We start from the raw sequence: 22892 nt of genomic DNA, 5'->3' as shown, positions 1-22892 counted from the left end.
AATAAGATCGTCATACTTGCTTTCTTATGCTGACTGTTAGCATTGCATGTATTTTTCCATTTTTTAATCTCTAACCTGTCTGTGCCTTTTTATTTAAAATGCATTTTAGCACACACTTGGGTCTTGTTTTTTGTAATCCTGTCTACCACCTTTGACTTTTAGTTGGAGTGTTTAGACCATTTACATTTAGTGTAATTATTGCTATACAGTATTTAGGTTTATAACTTTTGCTTTAGCATTTGTTTAATTTTTCGTTCCCTCTGTTATTTGTTCACTTATTTTCTCTTTTCTGTCTTTTTTGAGTTAATTTTATTTTAATATCCCATTTTATACCTCTTTGTTTCTTCAACTACATTTAGTGGTTGCTTTGTGGCAGTGTATCTCAAATATTATTGTGCATCAGAATTACAGTTATATAAAACACAGATTTTTAGGCTCTGTCTCAGAGTTTCTGAGTTATGTTTGGAGTAGAGACTAGGTGATGCTAATGCTACTGATACATGGATCATGATTTGAGATCTATTGCTCTAGAGATTACAAAGGTATACTCAGCCTTCTGTATTCATGGCTTCTGCATTTGTGGGTTCAATCAACTGCAGATGAATAATATTGGGAAAAATTATAAATAACAATATGGCAATAAAAATAATACAAATTTAAAAGCCCTATAGAGTATAACAACTATTTATATACCACTTACATCGTGTTAGCTATTTTAGGTAATTAGAGATTCTTTAAAGTATATAGGAGGATATGCATGTAGGTTATATGCAAATACTATCTTGTTTTCTTTTTCTTTTTCTTTTTTTTTTTTTTTGAGTTGGAGTCTCACTCTGTTGCCCAGACTGAAGTGCAGTGACCGCTCCTGGCCACCGCAGCCTCGATCTGCTGGGCTCCGGCAATCCTTCCCCCTCAGCCTTCCAAGTAGCTGGAACTACAGGCACGCGCTACCATACGTGGCTAATTTTTTATTTACTGTAGAGATGAGGTCTCACCAAGTTGCCCAGGCGGATCTCGAACCCACGGGCTCAGGCAATCCACTCACCTCAGCCTCCCAAGGCGCAGGATTACAGGCTGAGCCACTGAGCCCGGCTCTTTCTTTCTTTTTTAGATTGGGAAGTACAAATGCATATCTGTTACATGGACATATGGTGTAGTGGTGGGGATTGGGTCTCAGGTGGTCCATTCCTCAGACAGTGAACATCATGCCCCGTAGGTAGTTTCTGAACCCAACCCCGCTTCTTCCTCCCCCTTTATTGGTGTCCCAGTGTCTGTTATTTTTATCTTTGTGACCATTTAGCTCCCACATATGAGTGAGAACATGCAGTGTTGGTTTGCTGTTTCTGAGTTAATTTACTTAGGATAATGTTTTCTAGTTCCATGCATGTTGCTGCAAAGGCCATGTTTTCATTCTTTTTTATGGCTGGGCAGACAAATACTACATCATTTTCTATAAGGGACTTGAGCATATACAGATTTGGGTATCCACAGGGGTCCTGGAATCAATCTGCCATGAATACAGTAAGAATACAGGGATGACTGTACTCTTTAGTTATGAGATTCTTTTTTTTTTTTAGGGACCAAGAGATTTATTAAAGGTGGCGGTTACAGGGAGGGTCTGCAACCGAGGAAGGAAAAAGAGAGCTAGTTATGAGATTCTACCTTGAATTAATTTATATAATTTCAAGTAAGAAATAATGTAAGAAATAGCAGCAATAGCGTTTCATTTATTTTCCATCCTGTTCTTAGTCCTATGTTGACATATATTTTCTGAGTACATAGTTATAAATCCCATAATACATTTTTATTACGTTTGCTTTAACCAATCATTTGACTTCTAAGGGGTTTAAGAAAAGAAAGGACATTAGTTTATATTTTCTATGTATTTACCATTTATTTTCTCCTTTCTTTTCTGTATATCCAACTTTCTATTTGATATAGTTTCCCTTCAGCCTGAAGAACTTCCTTTTTCATTTCATATCATGCAATCTGCTAGCGATAAATTATCTTAGCTTTAGTTTATCAAAAAATGTCTTTATTTCACCTTCATTTTTAAAGACATTTTTCAGTGATTAAAGAATTTTAGGTTGACAGTCCTTAAAGATGTTATACATTGACTTCTGGGTCAATTGTTTTGATAAGGTATCATTGATTACTCTTACCCTTGTTCCCCTTTTTGTGATGCAATTTTTTACATGTTGCTTTGGCTGCTTTTAAGAATTTTCTCTTAAAATTTGTTTTTCAGCATTTAACTATGTTGTACCTCAGTGATTTTCTTCATATTTGTCTTTTGAGGGGTTTGCTGAGCTTGCTAGATTTGTGGATCTTTAAAAAAATCAAGTTTGGAGAATTTCATACATCTTTTCTGACTTATTCTCTTTTCTACTTTTGGGACTTTAACTACACATATATTAAATTACTAACACTGTCTCAAGGCCACTAAATTTTTTTCTGTGTGCTTCAATTCAAATGATTTCTATTTATATTTATTTAGTTTCATTGACTCGTTCTCATTCAGTGTCCAATATATTAATTCTAACCAATAAATATTTTACTTTATATGTTGTACTTTTCAGTTCTTAGATTTCCATTTGTTCTTACTTGTATTTTTGTTTTGTTTCTATAGTTTCCAAATCTCTCCTGGTAAGTCCATATTTCTTTACCCCTTTTAGTCATCTTTTCTTGTATATTCTAACATATAAATTCAAAAATCCTTACCTGCTAATTCTAACCTCTGGGTCATTTATGAGTATGTTTCTACTGACTAATTTTTCTGTTGACTTTGGTTCATATCTTTCTGTTTTCGTATTTTTTTAACAGTTATTGTATTCTGGGCATTTATGGGGACTCTAGATTCTGTTTCTCTGAAGAATATTAAGTCTTGAGCTAAATTACTGACAGATTGCCTTGAATTTGTTGAGCCTTTGCTTTAAGCTTTTTTAGGATAGGTCTGTTTTGCTTATGACTTTAATCCTGGGCAAATGCCTTAATCTTGGGGGTATAATATTTCTTCCTAGGGCATGAAACTTCTAGAATGTCAATGGAAAGCATGAAGTATTTACTGAATTATCCTAATTTGAGGATATTCAAACTCTGTCTCTCTGTGGTGGGCAGCAACTGAAATATCAGTTCAACATTTTTAGCCTTAAATTATTGTTTTACCCATGGGTCTTTGAGGGTCTCATGCTCAGCTCAGGGGTCAGCCAAAAATTTGAAGGGAGTTAATATCTAGGTTTTTTCTACCTGTCCCACCCAAACACCCTCTCTTTCAGATTTTTCTCCGTCAATTTCTTGCTGTTCTGGCAGACTCGCAGTCTGTTCTCTGCCTTCATAGGCCAATAAGACTGAGACTTTTGTCTCGCTTTCTAGCTGTCCTGTATTGCATAGAGAAGGCCCTCAAGGAAAAAGCCATTCAAACATGAGTTTCTAGAGTGATTCTCTTTTTTCCAAGAGTCAGTTTTCCCCGAGCTTCTGCCTGCTGTTGGTCAATCCCCAATGCCTTCATATCTTTTCCCTTCTTCCACCATGGTGGACAGGGTATAATTATCTGATTTCAGCTCGTCTGCCATCACTAGAACTAGAATTCACCTCATAACGAACATAAAACTTGAAAGAGAAATATATCTTTGTTTCTATTATCACTGAGATATTTTTTTAATCACAGGATTATTCCTGTGGCTATGTATTCTGACTAATACATAGCTATTAATTTGGATAGAAGCCATCTCTGTGAACTTTGAAGTGGGCTGTTAATAGTGTCCCTTTCTTCCATTCAATCTACCCATTATATAACCTTAAGATTAGTGGCCATGAGCGCGTGCCACTGCACTCCAACCTGGGCAACAGAGTGAGACTGCAACTCAAAAAAAAAAAGATTAATGTTTATAAAACATTGTTCTGGATCTCACATTTTATATGCAACAGTCTTCAGTGAGATCCCATTGCCTGCTGCATAAAAATCTGGGTTCCTTAGCTTGTCATTCAAGACTTTCATTGTCTGGCCCCCAACGTTCTAGTTGCCTGCTCTGTGTTAGCATTGTAGTAAAGACTCATTTACCCCCAAAAGCCTAAATATTCTGGATTTAGCTATCTTACCACTAGTAGAGCATAGTGTTTTAAAAGAACATGACTGAAAGTTTTTTAAACCTTTTAGATGTATTCTCTTATTTTTTATATTTATTTTTGTTCTCATATGACTTAAGGGATGAGACACGTTACATATTTTTGTAGGTGCAGTTTAAATCCTTAATGTTTACACAACTAAAAATATAAATGACAAAATTTTCTGAAAACTCTTATGACTCGTCTTCAACAGTCCTTTACAACTTCCTATCCTGTTAGTGGAAGATGAAATGTTGTACTGGAAGAGAATCATTCTGCAGTTGATATAGTAACAGATTTTTAAAGGGTATTTATTTTTTTAAATCCTTATAGAACAATCTCAGCTTTTGGAAGTCTCTGTTTTTGAAGACCCAGAAAAGAAAATTTTTCAGCGTGTGCATAAGACAGTGGCCATTTTGTAATGCATTTTTGTATAAATCATGCAATCTAAAAGTGTCAGTTGGGCCGCACACGGTGGCTCATGCCTATAATCCCAGCACTTTGGGAGGCCAAGGCGAAAGAATTGCCTGGGCCCACAGGTGCGAGACTAACCTGGGCAATTTAGCAAGTTCTCATCTCTACAATAAATCCAAAAATTAGCCAGCCATGATGGTGCTTGCCTGTAGTTCCAGCTACTGGGAAGGCTGAGGTGAGAAGATTGCCTGAGCCCTGCAGGTCAAGGCTGCAGTGGCTGGACAACAGAGTGAGACTCCAACTCAATAATAATAATAATAATAATAATAATAATAGTACTCTAGTAAGGCCTTAAAATTATATTTTTAAAGTGGGAACCTATTCTCTAAGATACTGCACAGTGCCATGAAATGTTATGCTAATCAGTCACCATCTTTACTGTGGATATTGATTGCCTTTGTATAATTATCTCCACGCACCTATATTCATTAAGAGCCTTCCATTTTTAAATAAGGCACATATTATAATGGTTGGGTTTCACTTCTTCACTTTGATAATATTTCCCTTTTCTATTACTGTTGTTTTATTGCTATTATTATTACTAAGATTTACCATAATGTTACAGAGAATATGCTCTAGCATAAATTATTTTAATTGCATTAAGCAATGTACATTATTTTTCTTGAATGTTTACTATAATTTACTTGGTAATTCTCAACCAAGGGAATGCAATGATACTAGTCATTAGTGGAGCTCCCTTTCTTCTTTGCATATTTCAGTGACCCATGACTGAGACTTGTCTTTCCAGTCTATGTTCACCCATTGTATGATTTCAAATCCTGTCCTGTCTTAAAATAACATCCATAAGCTGGTTATATCTTTAGCCCAGCCCCCTTCCTAACTCCAGACCTGCCTATCCAACTGTCGACACCTCCACTTGGATACTTCCCAGGCTTTTCTGACTTACTGCGCCCAAGACTGGGCTGTGGTAATTCCCATAAACCACAGGCTCCTACTGTCTTCCCCTTTTTAAATTAACAGCAGTTCCATTTTTCTAGTTGTTCAACACAAAATTTTTAATGCCTCCTTAACACCCCTTTCCTCTAGTCTGTCAGCGAATTCTATCAGCTCTACCTTCAGAATACGAGGGAGGACCCCCCCCAAAAAAAACCCTGGAATTATCTTTTGGCCCCTTATAGTATAGGCTAGAAACCCACTGGCATCAGTGTACCAGCGAGCGTTGTTGTGAGAGGCTGCATTTGGCTTCAGTGAATTTTTTTTGGGGGGGGAGATTCTTTCAACACGTTTGCCCATTTTATGATGAATAATTTACAAGTGCACCTGCCCACACCACGCTGAGTGTTCAACAGTTTTTGACCAAAAACAGAATGACCTCCATGCCCCACTCTCCCTATTCAACTGATCTCCCTCTCAGCGACTTTTTTTGTTCCCCTGAATGAAAAAAGTCCTCAAAGGGGAACGTTTTGCCAATGCGGAAGAGGTGAAACAAAAAACGGCAGAAGCACTAAAAAACATCCAAATGAGCCAGGCTCAGTGGCTCAGCCTGTAATCCTGCGCTTTGGGAGACTAAGGTGAGTGGATTGCCTGAGACCGCGGGTTCGAGGCCTGCCTGGGCAACCTGGCGAGACCTTATGTCTAGAATAAATCAAAAAAATTAGCCGGGCGTGGTAGCTCGTGCCTGTAGTTCCAGCTACTTGGAAGGCTGAGGCAGAAGGATCGCCGGAGCCCAGCAGGTCAAGGCTGTGGTGGCCGGGAGCGGCCACTGCACTCCAGTCTGAGCGACAGAGTGAGACTCCAACTCAAAAAAAATAAATAAATACATAAAAATGAATGGATTCAAAAACTGTTTTGAGCAGTGAAAAAGCATCTCAATAGGTTTATTGCATCAAGTAGAGGGTACTTTGAAGGTGACCGAAGTTTAAACATGTGAGAATAAATACACAATTTTTTATAAATAAGTTCTGGATTTTTGGGGTCTCCACTTGTACATCTAGAATCTAACTGCTTCTCTCCACTGTCACTGCTACCACACTGATCCAACCCACTTTCACTCCTCCCCTAGATTAGAATAATCTCCTTCTCTGTAGTCTCCCTGCTTTTGTTCTTAGCTTGCTAAATCAGTTTTCACCACAGGCAGCCAGAGTGATGCTGTGAAATGTAAATCGCATCAAGTGACTTCGCTGAAAGCCCTCCAGTCTAGTGGCTTCCCGGCTTGGAGTAAGGCCAAAATCTTGAATATGGCCTCCAAAGTCTTAAGCGATCTGGCTCACATTAGCCCTGTATCCTTGTCTTTTCTTACTCTCTACTCCTTTTCTGCGGACTCACCCTGGCATCCTTGCTGCTCCTAAAACATGCTAAGTATTCCTCCGCATCCTTTCCCCTCTTTCATTTGTTTTTCCCTCTGCCTGATATATCACCCCTCCCCTGAGATATCTACATAGTTAGCTTGAAGAATCTTTAGACCTTTATTTAAAATCACCTTCCCATGAGGCCATCCTTGTGCCCTTTAAAATTTCAATCCCACCTTCACATGTTATATACTCTTCCCTTCATTTTTTCTCCCTCATACCTATTACTATCTAACATTTTGTACGTTTTATCCAATTACCTTGGCTATTGTCTGTCTCCCCCAAATTGAATGAAAGTGAAGAGCAAAGCCTTTTGTCTTGTCTGGTTCATTGCTGTATCCCTAGTGCTTTTAATAGTGCCTATCACCTAGTGGATGTTCAGTAAATATTTTAAGATAAGTACTAATAGAGCTATGTTGCAATTTCACGTTTTGCCGGTAGATGCCACTCTCTAAAACTGTGCCTATCTACACCTGAATTGATTTAAGTTCCAGATTGGTTTGCAGGATGAAATAGTTAAGCATTTCTTTTGTTTGTTTGTTTGTTTGTTTTTTGAGTTGGAGTCTCACTCTGTCGCCCAGACTGGAGTGCGGTGGCCGGGAGCGGCCACTGCAGCCTCGACCTGCTGGGCTCCAGCGATCCTTCCACCTCAGCCTTCCAAGTAGCTGGAACTACAGGCACGCACTACCACGCCCGGCTAATTTTTTGATTTATTGTAGAGATGAGGTCTTGCTAAGTTGCCCGGGCAGGTCTCGAACCCATGGATTTAGGCAATCCACTCACCTCAGCCTCCCAAGGCGCGGGATTACAGGCTGAGCCACTAAACCTGGCTAGTTAAGCATTTCTAATTGTGTAATTTAAAAGTCCTCCCAGCGAAATCAAATGTGTAAGTGGTGGGTAGGCATCCACCATCAGCTTAAGCAGTTGTAGTAGGGCTTTTATTTAGACTGATGCTATTATGACATCTGCAGGAAATATGCACCATTGCCTGGACCTGTGCAGCTATCAAAAAATTCAAGCAATGGAGAAATATAACTCTCTACTCATATGTAAACATGTTTGGAAATAAATGTAGTGTTATCATTTGCAATCTGAAGTATCAGCCACATTAAGCTGATCATCTCCTTATCTATCTTATGCACAAGTTATGTTTTCTTTCTACTTTTTTGAAGAAGAGATCTCAAGGGAGGAAGAATATGCATATTAGTATTTCATGCTAGTCTTTATTTTAACAATTGTTTTGTATTATTTTAATCAGGGCAACACAACTATTTATGTGCTGGAAGAAATGATTGCATCATTGATAAGATTCGACGAAAGAATTGTCCTGCCTGCAGACTTCAGAAATGTCTTCAAGCTGGAATGAATTTAGGAGGTAAAGTTTTATATTTTTAGTTTAATACAAATTATTAATATTTAATATAATATCATAATATCATTGTGATATAATTACTCCCAAAATTAAAGATGAAGCTACTGTGGGACAAAGGTTTCTAAAAATCTAATGAGTTATATTTTTATGCAAAAATATTGTAGGAGAAAAGTATTTCTTAGCTGGAGTTAAAAAGAGGTGTGTTATGTGGCTATAGTCCTAGTAAATTTTTCAAGCCTGAGTTGCTGAGTTTTAAGAATGCACACAAAGCCAAAACCAAAATGAATGGCTTTTAAAACCATAACTAAAAGTTTTTATTGCCATGTCTGTTTAGAAATTAGACCTATATGTGATAACATTACCGCATAGGACTACATGCCTAACTCTAGGGGTAAATATAATAAAGGAATATCTGTATGTTAAAAAGAAAAAAAACCATTTAAAATGTTTTAGAGAGACAGAGGGTAAAAGACAAGAAGCAAATGCAAAAGTATACCGCATCCATGGATAAAAAAATTAAACAAATGCAACTTCATTCTTCTTTAGCATCCTAAAGGCATAAGTTTTCCTTAAGTTAATTTGTAAATATTATGCAGTCCTAAGAAAAAAATATCAATTGATTAGTCTAAGTTCCTAAAGAACAGCCAGAAAAATTCTGGAAAAGACAGGTAATGAGGGAAACTAGCCGTAACAAAGAGGAAAACATATTTGCTTATAGATTTCCGACAGATCAACAGGAAGTCAAGAAATAGATCCAAATCATATGGGGATTTTGCACATAATAAAACTAGTATTTCAGATTATTGGTGGAAAGGACAAATTTTTTTAATCCAAAGTATTGTGACAACTGAATAACTATCTGGAAAACAAGATAGTTGAATGCAGACTCTTACTATACACCAAAATAGATGCTGGTGCTTAAAAGATTTAAACTGTGAAAAGTAACCACAGAAGTACTAAAAGAAAACATGAATTTAAAAAAATATCTTCCAAGCAGAGGTGACCCTTCTAAATCCTATCCATGGACTCCACATCTCTAGATTCAACCAACTGTGAGTTGAAAACATTGAGAGTGGGGGAGCACAATAAAAAACAGCAATACAACAATAAAAATAATACAAATAAAAATACAATATGACAACTATTTATATAACATTTATATCAGGTATTATAAGTAATCTGATAATATTCATTTATTTATTTTTATTTTTTTGGAGTTAGGGTCTCACTCTGTTGCCCAGGCTGGAGTGCAGTGGCATGATTACAGCTTGTCACAGCCTTACTTTGGGCTCAGATGATCCTTCATTCTCAGCCTCCAGAGTAACTGGGACTACAGGTGTGACCACCATAGCCAGCTAATTTTTTTAATTTTTTTTTTTTGGTAGAGATGAGGTATCACTATGTTGCCTAGGCTGGTCTTGAACTCCTGCGCTCAAGCAATTCTGTCTCAGTCTTCCAAAATGCTGGGCCACCATGCCTGGCCCTAATCTATTTAAAGTATATGGGAAGATGTGCATAGATTATGTGTAAATGCAACACCATTTTCTACAAACGACTTGAGCATCTGTGGATTTTGATGTTCATGGGGGCTCAGAGACTGGTCCTGGAGCCAAGCCCCCGCTGATAACGAGAGATGATGATATGAAATAAGCTCAGAACTTATAAAAGCAAAAAATTGACAAAATCAACATTGTTTACAAATTAAATATTATTACAAATGCAAACAATAAGAAACTAGAGAAAATACAGTAACTTATAGACAGAGGTTAATCTTTCTCATAGATAAAGAACCCCTGCAATTTCATAAGAAAACCCATCTCCTTAGAAAAACAGGTAAACAATATGAATAGAACAATCACAGGTAAATGCAACTGATTCTTGAAACATAGGAAAAGATTCTACATCTAATCATAATAATAGAAATGCAAATTTAAAATGTAATGAGATATAATTTTTTACCAGTTGACAAGGATAAAACATTTTTATGACATTGTTTGATGAGATTATAGAAATAAAGTGAAACTCACTGACGATCTCATGCATTTTAGGTGGGAGTACAAATTGGTACAACCCCTATGGAGAGCAATTTAGCTATTTCAACAAAATGTTAGAAGGCACATACCCTTTGACTCAACAGTTCTACTTGTAGGAATTTACCCTAAGTGTATTCTTGCAATGTAAATAATGACATGTGCATCAAATATTCATCGTAGTATTGTTAAATATCAGAAATACACTAAATATTCATCTGTTCAGGATTGATTAAATAAATTACAGAATACTCTACAGATATTAATAAAAATAAAGGGAGCTCTCTATATACTTTCATGGACTGAGTTCCCAAATATTATTTAGCAAAAAAAAAAAAAAAATCAGGTTGCAAAATATTTTGTATGCTATGAGTCGTCTATTTTAGAAAAAAGAACATATTGTATAGAATATTTCTGGAATGATATACAAGAAGCTAGTCTTGGTGGTTGTCTCTACAGAAAGGACTTGGGGAACTGGAAGACAAGGGTGGGAAGGAGTGTTAATTGTCACTGTATATCCTTCTGTGCTTTCAAATGTTGTATTGTCTTGCAAGCATGTGTTGTAGACATGTGTTACCTATTTTTAAAAAAGTAATTCAAAAAAATTAAACAAATGCAACTTCATTCTTCTTTGCTTCGATGAAGAAATTAACTGGCTGGCTAGTCAGGGCTAGGCAGTAAACAGAGCTGCCTACGAGCAGAGCAACTCTTAGGAGCCAAGAGGAGGGTGTGCTTGGCTGGGGACAGCTGCTAATGTGAAGACATGCTCCAAGGTGCCTTAAACAGCAACTCAGAAAGAGAGGTTCATCCTGTCATACGCTCTAGAACAAGACCACATGGGTGGGGACGCTTGTTCTACCACTCACTGACCTTGCAATCTCAGGCAGGTCACCTCTTCTCTGTGCCTCAGTTTTCTTATCTTCACCTTGTACCTCTTGGGCTATGATGAGGATTTGATGAGTAAACGTATAGTGAAAAGGAAGTGATCTACTCCACGCATATTAGTTGGCAGTAGTAGAGTTAGTGAATGTGGGGTGGGTGGCTGTGTCTCCCACAGAGTTATCTCATTTTATCCTACCAACCCTCGGAATCCCCAGGAAAGGCCTTTTGGCCCCATGTTTTAGTGATGATGGCCTCTGGTGCTCAGAGAAGTTAAGTGACTTGTCCAGGCAGTGAGGTGACAAAGCTGGATCTTGGACCTCTGGGCTCTAGGTCTGATGTTTCGAGTGCACCGCGCTGCCCCCTTGTTCTGGTATTGGAATCACTCCAGATGTGGCTCAAAACATCACTTTCTGTACCATGCAAATGAGAATCAGGAAAGATTATGAATAATAGTAATTAATAATTATTATTAATGATAATGATAATTCTTACCTCCTAGGGTGTTTTAAGGATTAACCGAGTCAATAAGCTTTAGAACAGAGTTTTTCCACCCGGCACAGTTGGCATTTTGGACCTGAAGTTCTTTGTCATAGAGGACTGTCCTGTGCACAGTAGGATGTTTCTCAGCCCTTGTCTCTACCTACTAGATGCCAGTGGAAATTCACTGTCCTCCAGTTGTGATAACTGAAAATGTTCCTAGACTTTGCCCCAGGGGACATTGAGACCCTTTTGTTTAGCAATAATAATAAGCAAGTATGTAAGTGTTGGGTATTATTTTTCTACTAGATTATGCATGCCATCAAAGAAGGAATGTTTGTCCATTTTTTATGGCTTTATCCACAGTGACTACAACAGTGCCTGGCACTAAGTTGGTGTTCACTAGCTATTATTTGAAGAGATGAATCACAGTTAGCACTTTTGAGGGCGTGCTGTGTGCTAAGCACTCTGCTAAGCCCTTATACGTGTCATCCCACTAAGCCTCACAGCAACACTATGAGATATGTACTCTCAGTATGTCCATTTTGTGAGTAAATGGAAGTACAGAGAGGCTAACGAGCTATCCCAAGGCCACAAAGCTAGGCAGTGGCAGAGCCAAAACCCAGTTATCCGTCACTGGCAGCAAAGCCCACACCCAGCATTGCTCTACTATACAGTGCAGGTCACTGTAGGTAGATGGCTAGCTGGACTAGGGAAGGCAGCCGCAGCAGCACACAGGTGTCTTATTTGCATCTACAATTGCCTGTAAGCGAGGTCTGGCATAACACACAATTCAAAATTCATATAATTTGTCACTGGTTTCTGTATATACAGGACAGGTTTTGTGGGTTTTGGAAAAAACAATTTTTTTTGCTCGATAGAGCTCACTTTGAATCTTGAGGTCATTGAAAATAGCAAGTCAAAAATGGGCAGAGGGAAAATTGATATTTATGAAAGTAATATTTTCTTTAGGCTTAAGTTGTAATTTAACTATTTCTGGTTCAGGAATTAAATAAGTAACTTTTAATAGTTGTCCAGTTGTGGTAGCATACATTGTAATTTCTTTTTCTTTTATAATTTCTTTTGAGGTCCTGTTTTTAGTTTCAATTTGGGAAAAAGAAACTCAAGCGATTTTATTATTATTTTTTTTTAAAAAAGGTAATGTGAAGTTTAACCTTTAATGTGAAACAATTTCTAAAATTAGAAAGTAAAGACTTCTTATGTTTTCTTAACAAGGAAGGGTTGTCCAGTCTTTTTTTTTTTTGAGTCAGGGTCTTACTCTGTCTCCCAGGCTTTAGAATCATGGCTCACTGCAGCCTCGACCTCCTGGGCTCGGACAATCCTTCTGCCTCAGCTGTAACTACAGGCGTGCACCACCAGGCCCGGTTAATTTTTTTATTTATTGTAGAGACGAGGTCTAGCCACCTTGCCAAAGGTGGTCTCGAACTCCTAGGCTCAGGCAGTCCTCTCATTTCTGCCTCCCTAAGTGCTGGGATTACAGGTGTGAGTTGCCATGCCCAGCCTCCTATTACTTTGGGGAGATAAGAAAGCTGACAACATAGAATACATGGAAGACCTTTCTTCTTTTAGCGCGTGGTCATGACTCCAGGAACAAAATCCAGAATACTTTAAAACCATTTTTTCTCTCTCTCCTGTCAGTTGGTTAGCATGCACTCCCAACCATGTACCCAAACTAGCCTCTCCCTTAGAAAGCGGAAGGGAGGAAGGAAGAGGAGCATGTAGATTTGAAATTAAAGCTATAAAAATGTGCCTCTTGACTTTTCTCTAGACCCACTTACTTCCTCCTGCCTCAGGTTCTATTCCTTTGCCCTTTGCTTTAAAATCCTGCTGGGCTGTAGGCTGCATGCAAAGGGCAACACATAAGATGTAAGAATGTCAACAGAGAAATTGAAAGGAAAATAACAGTTCTTTGGCCACAAGCTGAGCCTGCCATTCTAGCGATCTCCTCTGTTAGTAATCCATACACACGACGACAATTTGCTGCTTTGTATAGGCTTCACTTGTACATGCCAGGGTTCTGAAGAGAGTGATCCATGTCTTTTAGAGCTTCTCCTAAAATATAGAAAGCACAGCACTAAAGTTAGCTAGTCCTTAGACTGAGAATGAATGAGTCCTTTGCAGAGTCTCTAGCTTGACTGCCCTCTCTCCCTAGAAAATAGAGGAGATCTTAGAGGTTTTCAAATTCTGTGTCCTCCCATTTTACAGATGAGGAATTTGGAGTCCAAGATGTTATCATTAGTGATCTGAAAAATCCTAATTCTGATATGTTTCCTCTTTTCTAAGCCACCCCTCTTATTTCATTCTTCAATTGATATCCTAGGAAGCCCACTTTTACTTTAATGAAGACTCTAAAATATTAAAACCTTGTTTCCTGTAACTTTCAGAATGTAGCCTTTACAAGCCACAGGATATTTCTAAAACTGGTTCCTAATTCTGGTTCCAAATCACTTCTACCAGGTATCTGCACCTTTTCTTAATCCCAGAAATCACTCAGTTTAGCGGGATCATTTGAAGGTGACCATGTCCATTCCACCTTTCCCTCTTGGAATGGGACCTGTCATGTGAAATGCAACACCAGACGGTTGCTTTTGGGGGAAGGAGAGAAAGCAACTAGGTAAAAGGGAGGAGAAACCCAAATGCTGATGCGGAGAATCATTCAAAGAAGCAGACACTCTAGAACATTCATGATAGGAATGGAACCAAAGCTAGGAAGCTGTTTAATTAGAATTCATCCACATAATGCAATATCAATGGGCCGATAAAATTATGGCTGTGAAAATTTGGATAACAACAGAGAATACCCTCAGAAAAAATTAACTAACAATGAAAAATTAGTTTGCAAAATTTAGGACACTTAATTCTGTGATTATGACCATTCATGAAAAGATTTGCATGAGTCAAAAGACTAGGAGGAAATGTTAGCTCACCAGAAATGGCTTGTGAGTAAAGTAAGATTGTGGCTGCATGATTAAAAAATCTATTTTCTAGTTTATTAACATGATCATGTTTTATAATAAAACTTAAAGAAAATAGAGCTCACAATTTTGAACTAAAAAGGGAATCATAAGATGAACTCTTAATGCTACTAAGCAGAAGACGAAGAAAATAAGACACACCCAGGTGGCAAAAGGAGTTATCCTTGAATGGGAAGGAGGAAAAAAGAAAAAAAGACAGAGCCATCAGTAAATCAGCTGCTGAGAAACACTTTAAAAACTGAAATGGAGAAGTGAGCGGAAAACAAAAGACCCAGAGACCAAAGAATTACAGAATCATGACTGACTCACACCAAACCCAGAGAAAGAGAGATGTTTTTACTTGAGGAAAATTGGCTTTACCTGCCAACAACTTGCTGCAACCAGTTGGCATGGTCATCTGCAAAACTTATAGTGTAGGTCTGGTGAGAGAAATTTCAGGATCACTGCCAGCAAGAGAGGAGGTTTAATATCTGAAATCCAATAAGAAAAACAATTTTTATGTCTTTAAGGGTCTCCTGAGACCGGATACGCAGTAAAGAAGTTTAGAAAGCCCAAGTGTAATGAGTTTTATGAAAGAGATACCATTCTTGATTTTTTTTTCTTTCCATTCCTTTTGCTTATAGACAATAAGAATTTCAATGGGACTTTTGAACAGTAAAGTTGAGGGGGAAATAATACATTTTAATAAATCAGAGAAAGTCTGGTTTTTGAATCTTCGGATATAAGTTATACCATATTAATTGTCATAGTAATATAGTTGGTGCATTAAACAGCTATTTCTACCCTGTAAACTTTCACGAAGGAAAGTTCAGGATTGATTCCACAGCTGGTAGAATTCCAAAGCTGATAGACTTGCTGTTATCTCTTTAACCTTAAGATTTTGTTTCCCTTCAAATTTTAACTGTTGTGATTATAGTTGGCAATCAGTATATACGTTCAATTTTTATTAGTTTCCTTCAAAACTCTCATTAAGAGTCTTGTTTTGTGTCTTGTTTTGTGACTGAATGGAATCTATACAGGCCTTAATTCATTCCTCCCCACAAATACACAGATTTGTATATATTCACTCACACCTTGGTGAGCTAACCTAAGTAGTCTCTGGTTTTTTGTTGTTGTTGTTGTTGTTGTTGTTTTGGGTTTTTTTAGTCGTTTTAAAATATAAAACTCTGGGATGTTGGGAAAATGTTACTTGAGTATATAGGGGTCCTCTGTTGCTTTGAGCTTTCCTTTAACTTCTTCATGTGCAGTCTGTCTTGGTAGGTTGCCATTCTAGTCTTCCTTAAAGGGCTGGGAGCTTAGCATTGCAGACCTTTTGGGTCTAGGAAATCCTGCCAGTTGTCCTTGGTGGTCTCAAGAGACCTAGAGTCCGAGCTGCTCTTTCTTTTTCTGAGTAACATCCTTGATACACAGTTCTCCTTGGGCTGGGACCCTAGCAGCCTTCCAGGTCCGTACTCTCACTGGTATATCCTTTAATACACACCGTTTTCTAATTCTGTTGAAATAGTTTTGTTTTTTGCTTGTGGTACCTCACACTATTGTTGAATTCTCTCAGGCTACCTGAGATAATGGAGTTTTATTATAAGAATATTAATAATTCCACTGTTAGTCTTTGTGAACTACTGGGATATCATTCAGGATATGACAGGCTTTCCATTTCTAAGATTTTTCCCTTTAAGTGTTTTCCTCTTCTTACCTGCTTCTTTCTGGTGTTTGCACTGCATCTAACTCTCTCCACCCTACCTTGTTGCTCACTGGTTTTCCTACACACATTTCTAGTCAGTGCCTTCTCTCTGCCTGTGTCTCAGTTTGTCTCCTGAATGTCCTGAGTTTAAAATTCCCAAGAGAGTCCAGATCAACTGTCAGTCACTGGCCTGAAGAGAGCTTCTGACTGGGTCATCTCCTCCAGAGAATATAGACAATGTCTGCCTTTACCTTCCTTGTCCTTTCCTTACCTGGGCTGGTATGTCCAGATGGCAGGGCCCTGTGGTAGAAAGCATGATGACGGCTTACAGGAAACATGTTGACACCATCTTTCAGAAAGAAACTATGAATATAGCAATCAGAGGATAATTGACACATCTCCAGTACAAACTCTTAACAATTACAGTCATCTGTTAATTGTGGGTCATCCTGAAATCCTAGTAATTTTTCAGCAGCCTAATTTCTATTTATATATTTTAAGTTATGTATATATTTAAAAGTGAGAAAGTATCCATTTTTAATAAGCAGACTGACAAAGCAAAATAATAGCTTTCCATGCTTCTCGGAACAGAACCATGGAAGGTTTTATTTCAGAGTTGAAGACGTTTTGGTAGGGCTACTTTAAAAACACACCAGCCGAAACAAAACAGATAAAGCAAACCTAAGCATCTTAAAAATCACTTAATGTATAAGATGAGCATTCTCTTGTGAACATACCTTTATAGATGGACTATTCTCTGTCTCTGAATGCCAGCATTTACCCCAGACCCTAAGATTGAGGAGGAGTTCGGGGCTCAGGGGTGAGTAGGAGATGAGGAGTGAGGGAAATATTACAGAAGGAAGAATAAACTGCTTATAACCAAGCATCATAGTTTTACCACAGTCAGCCATCTTAGAAAGGCATAATCAGTCATTCGAGGCAAAATCCCTGCCTATTCCCCAAGGATTCACCTGGCTTGTCTACCTCAGACGCTGATTTCTCAAAGTGTTCATCACTGAATTCAGTCACTTTCAATGAATAGATGTGGCTGCTGAGGAATATGACTCCATCTTTTTTAAATGTGAAAATCTAGTGGCTAAAGTTCTGATTCTTGTAGACTTTCTGACTAAACGTTCTCCTCTCCCCATCTTCAGGCTGAAGAATGTGGTTGTGAAGACGGGGAAGCCGTCTATGTTACAACAAAGTCCTCTGTTCTCACCTCTAGAATGTACAGAAAACCATTAGGCTAACTTTCCTCTAGTCTTCAGTAATAAGCAGGTGTGATGTTTAGCATCATTAGTATCTTTTCACATGATGAATTTTCTGGAAAGATAATGTAACCTCCAAAGCCTAGTCCAATTCTAACAAATTTTAAAGCTATTTTTTATCGATTTGTCAAATTATAAAATACATACTCATTACCATGGTTAATAAAGGAGAGTGAAAGTTCTTTGTAATAAATCGGGAGAGTAAGAGTCAAAATTGTTTGCTGAGTACCTTATTTGCTGTTTAAAAAACTATGATTTACAGTTTGACAGAGAGGTTCTTAAAAACTGAACTAGCAAAGCTAATAAAAAGGAACTCGTCAGAATGTGCTGCTTCATTATTTTGAAAAGAATATGTCTCTTTTTCTGCCTCTCCCTCCCCTAGCAATTTTCTGCTAGGGGAGGAAGGGGCATACCTCATCAACAAGGGTACCTGTGTAATCAGCGTTTGTATATCTAACCCTGAACTGTACCCCGCATCTTTATAATAATAATTGAAGAAAATAAATAAATAAATAAAAATAAAGTAAGTAATAATAATAAAAAAGAATATGTGTCAACAACAACATAAAGGCAACTCCTGATTTAGGTCATGAAAATAAGGAGCTCCAAAATGGAATTGTTCTTGTTCCTGTTTGTTTTGAGAGTATAATAACATGAAATATTTTTAAATAGTAATGAAAATAAACATTTAGCCTTACTTCTTATATTAAGAATATGTAATCGCTTCTTATAGTAAGATTAATCTAACTTATCTAGGAGGGGATCATAATGTTTAAGGAGTGCATCTCTGATGAATCCATCAATTCAGTCATCAAATACCCATCACCAGCACATGCCTCTATATGCCAGGCATCCCACGCAATGATATGAATGTAGCTAATCTTTAAGAATGAAGAAATTTACTGTAGGCCTGATAAGCACTGAAAATGTAGCAAAAGGATACTTGAAGAGCATCGTTAATATTAACACTGGCTCAAATCCCTAGAGTTCTTTCTCTTTGCTTTAGAGTAGTATCCCAACTCTCTGACCTGTATGTATTGGAATAAGGTGGAGGCATCCCAGGATGACTCCATGTGACTGTGTCCCTTGGTATTTTGGTTGCTTCATTCCAGACACTCCCTTCATGCATCCATCCAATGAAATGGCCCTGTCTACTCTACTGATGTTTGCACAGGTGTCATCTGAAACAGAGCAGCTCTGTATCAGGAGATCTGCAGAAGGCCCAGGCTCTTTCCTAACTGCAGACCACCGCAGGTCCAACTTCAGCATCTACAATAGAAACAGTTGCTCCCTGGACTGAACTTGAATTATGAAAGTCTGCCCCTTGAGTTCTTACCAAAAAGTTGAATCCTGTGTTATTGTGAAGACTCCTGGCTGCCTTAGAGTTTTTTAAGTCATTTCTAGTCTCAGAACTATTGAAGCCTTTCTGGATGATGTCCCGGGAACACTTACCATGCCCACATCTCTTGTAACTCTTGTAACAGAGGGCTAGGAAATGCTGGGGAAACAGAGGCTGAGGCCAGGCAGCCTTTTCCTAGCAGCTGACTCTCATCTCCCTTCAGTTCTTGAACTGCCTTAACACATTAGTGTTAACCCAGGCACTCTTCAGGACCTATCTTCAGCATCTGCCCAAGAAACTGGGGGGCAAACTTTTATGAGCAATTAAAATTTTTTTTTAAATTCTTATTTCTTTCAACACAGATTTCTTACTTTAGCAATCTTTGAATCAAGCCATTCTTAATTCTAAAATTAGACTAATTCACAAGTGAAAATTCTGACTGTTTCCTCTTTGTTATTTAGATATGAAGGCATAGAGTATACTGCAGTAGAAAAATAAAAGAATAAATGAGCCGGGCTTGGTGGCTCAGCCTGTAATCCTAGCGCTTTGGGAGGCTGAGGTGAGTGAATTGCCTGAGCCCGAGGGTTCGAGATCCGCCTGGGCAACTTGGCAAGACCTCATCTCTACAATAAATCAAAAAAATATTAGCCGGGTATGGTAGCGTGCGCCTGTAGTTCCAGCTACTTGGAAGGCTGAGGAGGAAGGATCGCCAGAGCCCAGCAGGTCGAGGCTGCGGTGGCCAGGAGTGGCCACTGCACTCCAGTCTGGGTGACAGAGTGAGACTCCAACTCAAAAAAAAAAAAAAAAGAATAAATGAAAGATATTTTATGTTAATTACCTGGAAACATTAGCATGTATTTACCCTTTGGATATCCCCTCTGAGGGGACATCATAAATCTAGCAAATCACTCTGATGTCCCCTCTCAGGGGCCTTAAAGAAATTTATGGGGATTATACAGGACAAGCTTATGCAAGCACAAATTTTTTAAAAATGTACATTTCCTTGAAGTTTTCTATTCAAATTGCACGAAAAAGCAAGTAAAGAAATGGAATATATTCTAGGATATACATTTAAAAATATCAGCTGGTATTACATAGAAAGAGAATATGTGAAGTGCTTTCACAGTGGTGGCCACACATCTTTGTAACAGAAGGCAATGACAAAGAGCATTTGTATAAGAAAGACAGCTGTGGATGTACCCTTTGTGTCATATTGTAGAGCCCACGAGTTCGAGACCAGCCTGGGCAACTTGGCGAGACCTCGTCTCTACGATAAATAAATTTTAAAAATTAGCCGGATGTGGTAGCAAGCACCTGTAGTTCTGGCTACTTGGAAGGCTGAGGCGAAAGGATTACCAGAGCCTAGCAGGTCGACGCTAGGGTGGCCATGGTGTACCACTGCACTCCAACCTGGGCGATGGAGTGAGACTCCAACTCAAAAAAAAGATAAGTGAGTTACTGTAGCCTTAAAAGAAAGAGACTTTTGAAATTGACAGCAGATTGTATTGAAGCATCAAATGGCACAGATCAAATATATCTATCTGCACTAAGTTGGAAAAGTAAAATTGGAAAGGTAATATTCTCTTGATAAATTTCATTTTGTGATTTCATAATTTGCAATTAGAATTTTTCATCCATTTATTTAGTTTGCAAAACAATGACAAAATGAAAAACAAAAGTGAGAGTTATAAACCACAGAGAAGGTAAGTTAGATTTAAACTTTTATACAGATAAGTTAGAAAAAATAAGCATTGATGTGGAAGAAAACGATAGTAGCGATAGTGATATCATACTACCAAGAAGAAAATAGACAAATGTAATAGCAAGTGATTATGATGAAAGTGTTACTAGTTTTTGAGAAGTAGAAGACAATGTAAATCAAGAGAAGAATAGGAAGATATTACAGAAAAAGATGATCATCCAGTGAGAATAAATTTTGTTGTACATCCTCAAACAACAGGACCACAAATAGCAAGTAATATAAGAGAACTGATTGACCATTTTACTCTATGTTTTACAAATGAATTACTAGATAGTGTAATAAAAGAAACAAATCATTTTGCAGATGAAAAAATAAGGAAAAGCCGCTATCATCACACAAATTGATTTGGCACAAGTGGCATGATATTAACCAACAGGAATTTTTAGCTTTTATCGCAGTTATCCTGAATATGGAAATAATTCAAGTACCAAATTTGTCAGAGTACTGGTCAACTGCTTTCAATAGTAAAATACCCTTCTTTTTGGAAACATTCAGTAGAAAAAAGGTTTATGCAAATCTCCTGTATGCTTCATTTGAAGACACCTGCATCAATTGATGGGATGATTAGAACTTGTATTCAAAAGGCCAATAATTATTTGGACTACCGCGATTCAAAATTTTTGCAATATTTCATACCAGATCAGGCAATTTGTTGGACAAATCCGGCATTCAATTTAAAGGGTAAATATCATTTATAACATGCAATCCAAATAAGCCTACCAAATGGGATCTATGTATTTATGCACTAGCTGATTCAAAATCTCTCTTCAATTCTTCGCTACTATGGCAGCTTACAGCCAAAAACATCATTCGACTTGATCGGTAAGCACCAGAATTCCATTACCTTTACATAAAAAGTTTACATTTATATAAAAAAATTGATATAAAAAGTTGTTGAGAAATGTTCCCAGTGCAGTGGGATACCACATGTTTATTGACAGATATTTACACAAGTATTGTCCTAGCAGATGAGCCACTAAAGAGGAAGTGTCATCTTACTGTTATAAAGTCAGTCAAAAGGGAACACCAGCACAAATCAAAAAGCCAAAGTTTTGACCAAAAAAAAAAAAAACCAGCGTATAGAAAAAATAATCTTACACTTCTCGTGTGGAAAGACAAAAGGATCATTACAATTCTCAGCACTTGGAATCATGCAGGAATGAAATTGACCACAAGGACATTATGTGGTGGAAATATTATATCAGTCAAAAAGTCTGAAACTATTATAAATTATGTTGCAAGTATGAGCGATGTGGATTGTGTGGATCAGTGTGCTTCTACATATCGTTTTTTGTGAACATCTTTAAAATGGTGAAGGAAATTATTCTTCTGGGGACTAGAAGTATGAGTTATTAACTCCTATACACCGTACTGAGCATCAAAAAACAAAAAAAAGACAATGAAAAATGCATGTCCCATTTGAAATCTGTCAGGCTTCTGGATAGATCAGTTGAGAAGTGGTTTTCAGGAATCGTGAGTGTGTCCTTCCACATTGTCTTTGAACAACATACTGGACAATAAGTTACATATTATTAATGTGGGAGGAAGAAAATGAGACTGCATGACCTGCTCGAAGAGGAAAAACACCAGGTGGGAGAAGTCAGACAGATTACTATTGCATAATATGTATCCATGAACCTACAATGCATGTGGCGACTTTTTCACATATTGTCACATGTTAGAAAAATAAAAGATACAAAGTTTTGATGTTTTTGGTCACATACAAGTTCCTCAATGTCTGAAATTCCATTATAAGCCAGATATCATTACAATAAAATAACTGGTTTCAATGCTATACTATTTAATATGAAATGATTCATTTTTTACTATTTCACAAAAAAGTACGACCAAGTTGCTGATAGGTGATCCATGAGATGTCTCCAAGTACAAAGGGTCAATTAACTCACTTTATGTATGTATTATATGTATGCATATATAGATATTTATTTTTTAAAGCAAAACACTGAAACCTTATAGCATAAAAAGTACTTTTCCACCCTGCATAAACTCAGATTGTTAGATAAATAAATTGAGTCCAATTAGAAAATTTAAGCCAAATTTTTTTTTTTTTTTTTTTTTTTTTTTTTTTTTTTTTTGAGTTGGAGTCTCACTCTGTCGCTCAGACTGGAGTGCAGTGGCCGCTCCTGGCCACCACAGCCTTGACCTGCTGGGCTCTGGCGATCCTTCCACGTCAGCCTTCC

The 22892-nt window shown here is 37.6% G+C and overlaps 1 protein-coding gene across 2 annotated transcripts in view; it reads left to right on the top strand.

The window, feature by feature from the left end:
* NR3C2 (nuclear receptor subfamily 3 group C member 2) overlaps positions 1-22892 on the top strand; it is a 362756-nt gene that overhangs the window by 255252 nt on the left and 84612 nt on the right. For both annotated transcript variants that reach the window (XM_021716062.1, XM_008065056.2), the window contains exon 4: positions 8143-8259. In XM_021716062.1, the coding sequence (XP_021571737.1) occupies positions 8143-8259 (117 nt within the window). The remainder of the gene's footprint in view (positions 1-8142; positions 8260-22892) is intronic.

The sequence above is a fragment of the Carlito syrichta genome, unplaced genomic scaffold, assembly GCF_000164805.1.
Source record: "Carlito syrichta isolate Samal-C Ts95f unplaced genomic scaffold, Tarsius_syrichta-2.0.1 Scaffold308142, whole genome shotgun sequence".
NCBI lineage: Eukaryota > Metazoa > Chordata > Mammalia > Primates > Tarsiidae > Carlito > Carlito syrichta.
Note: the sequence above shows the minus strand (reverse complement) of the source record. Positions and strands in the feature narration are given on the sequence as shown.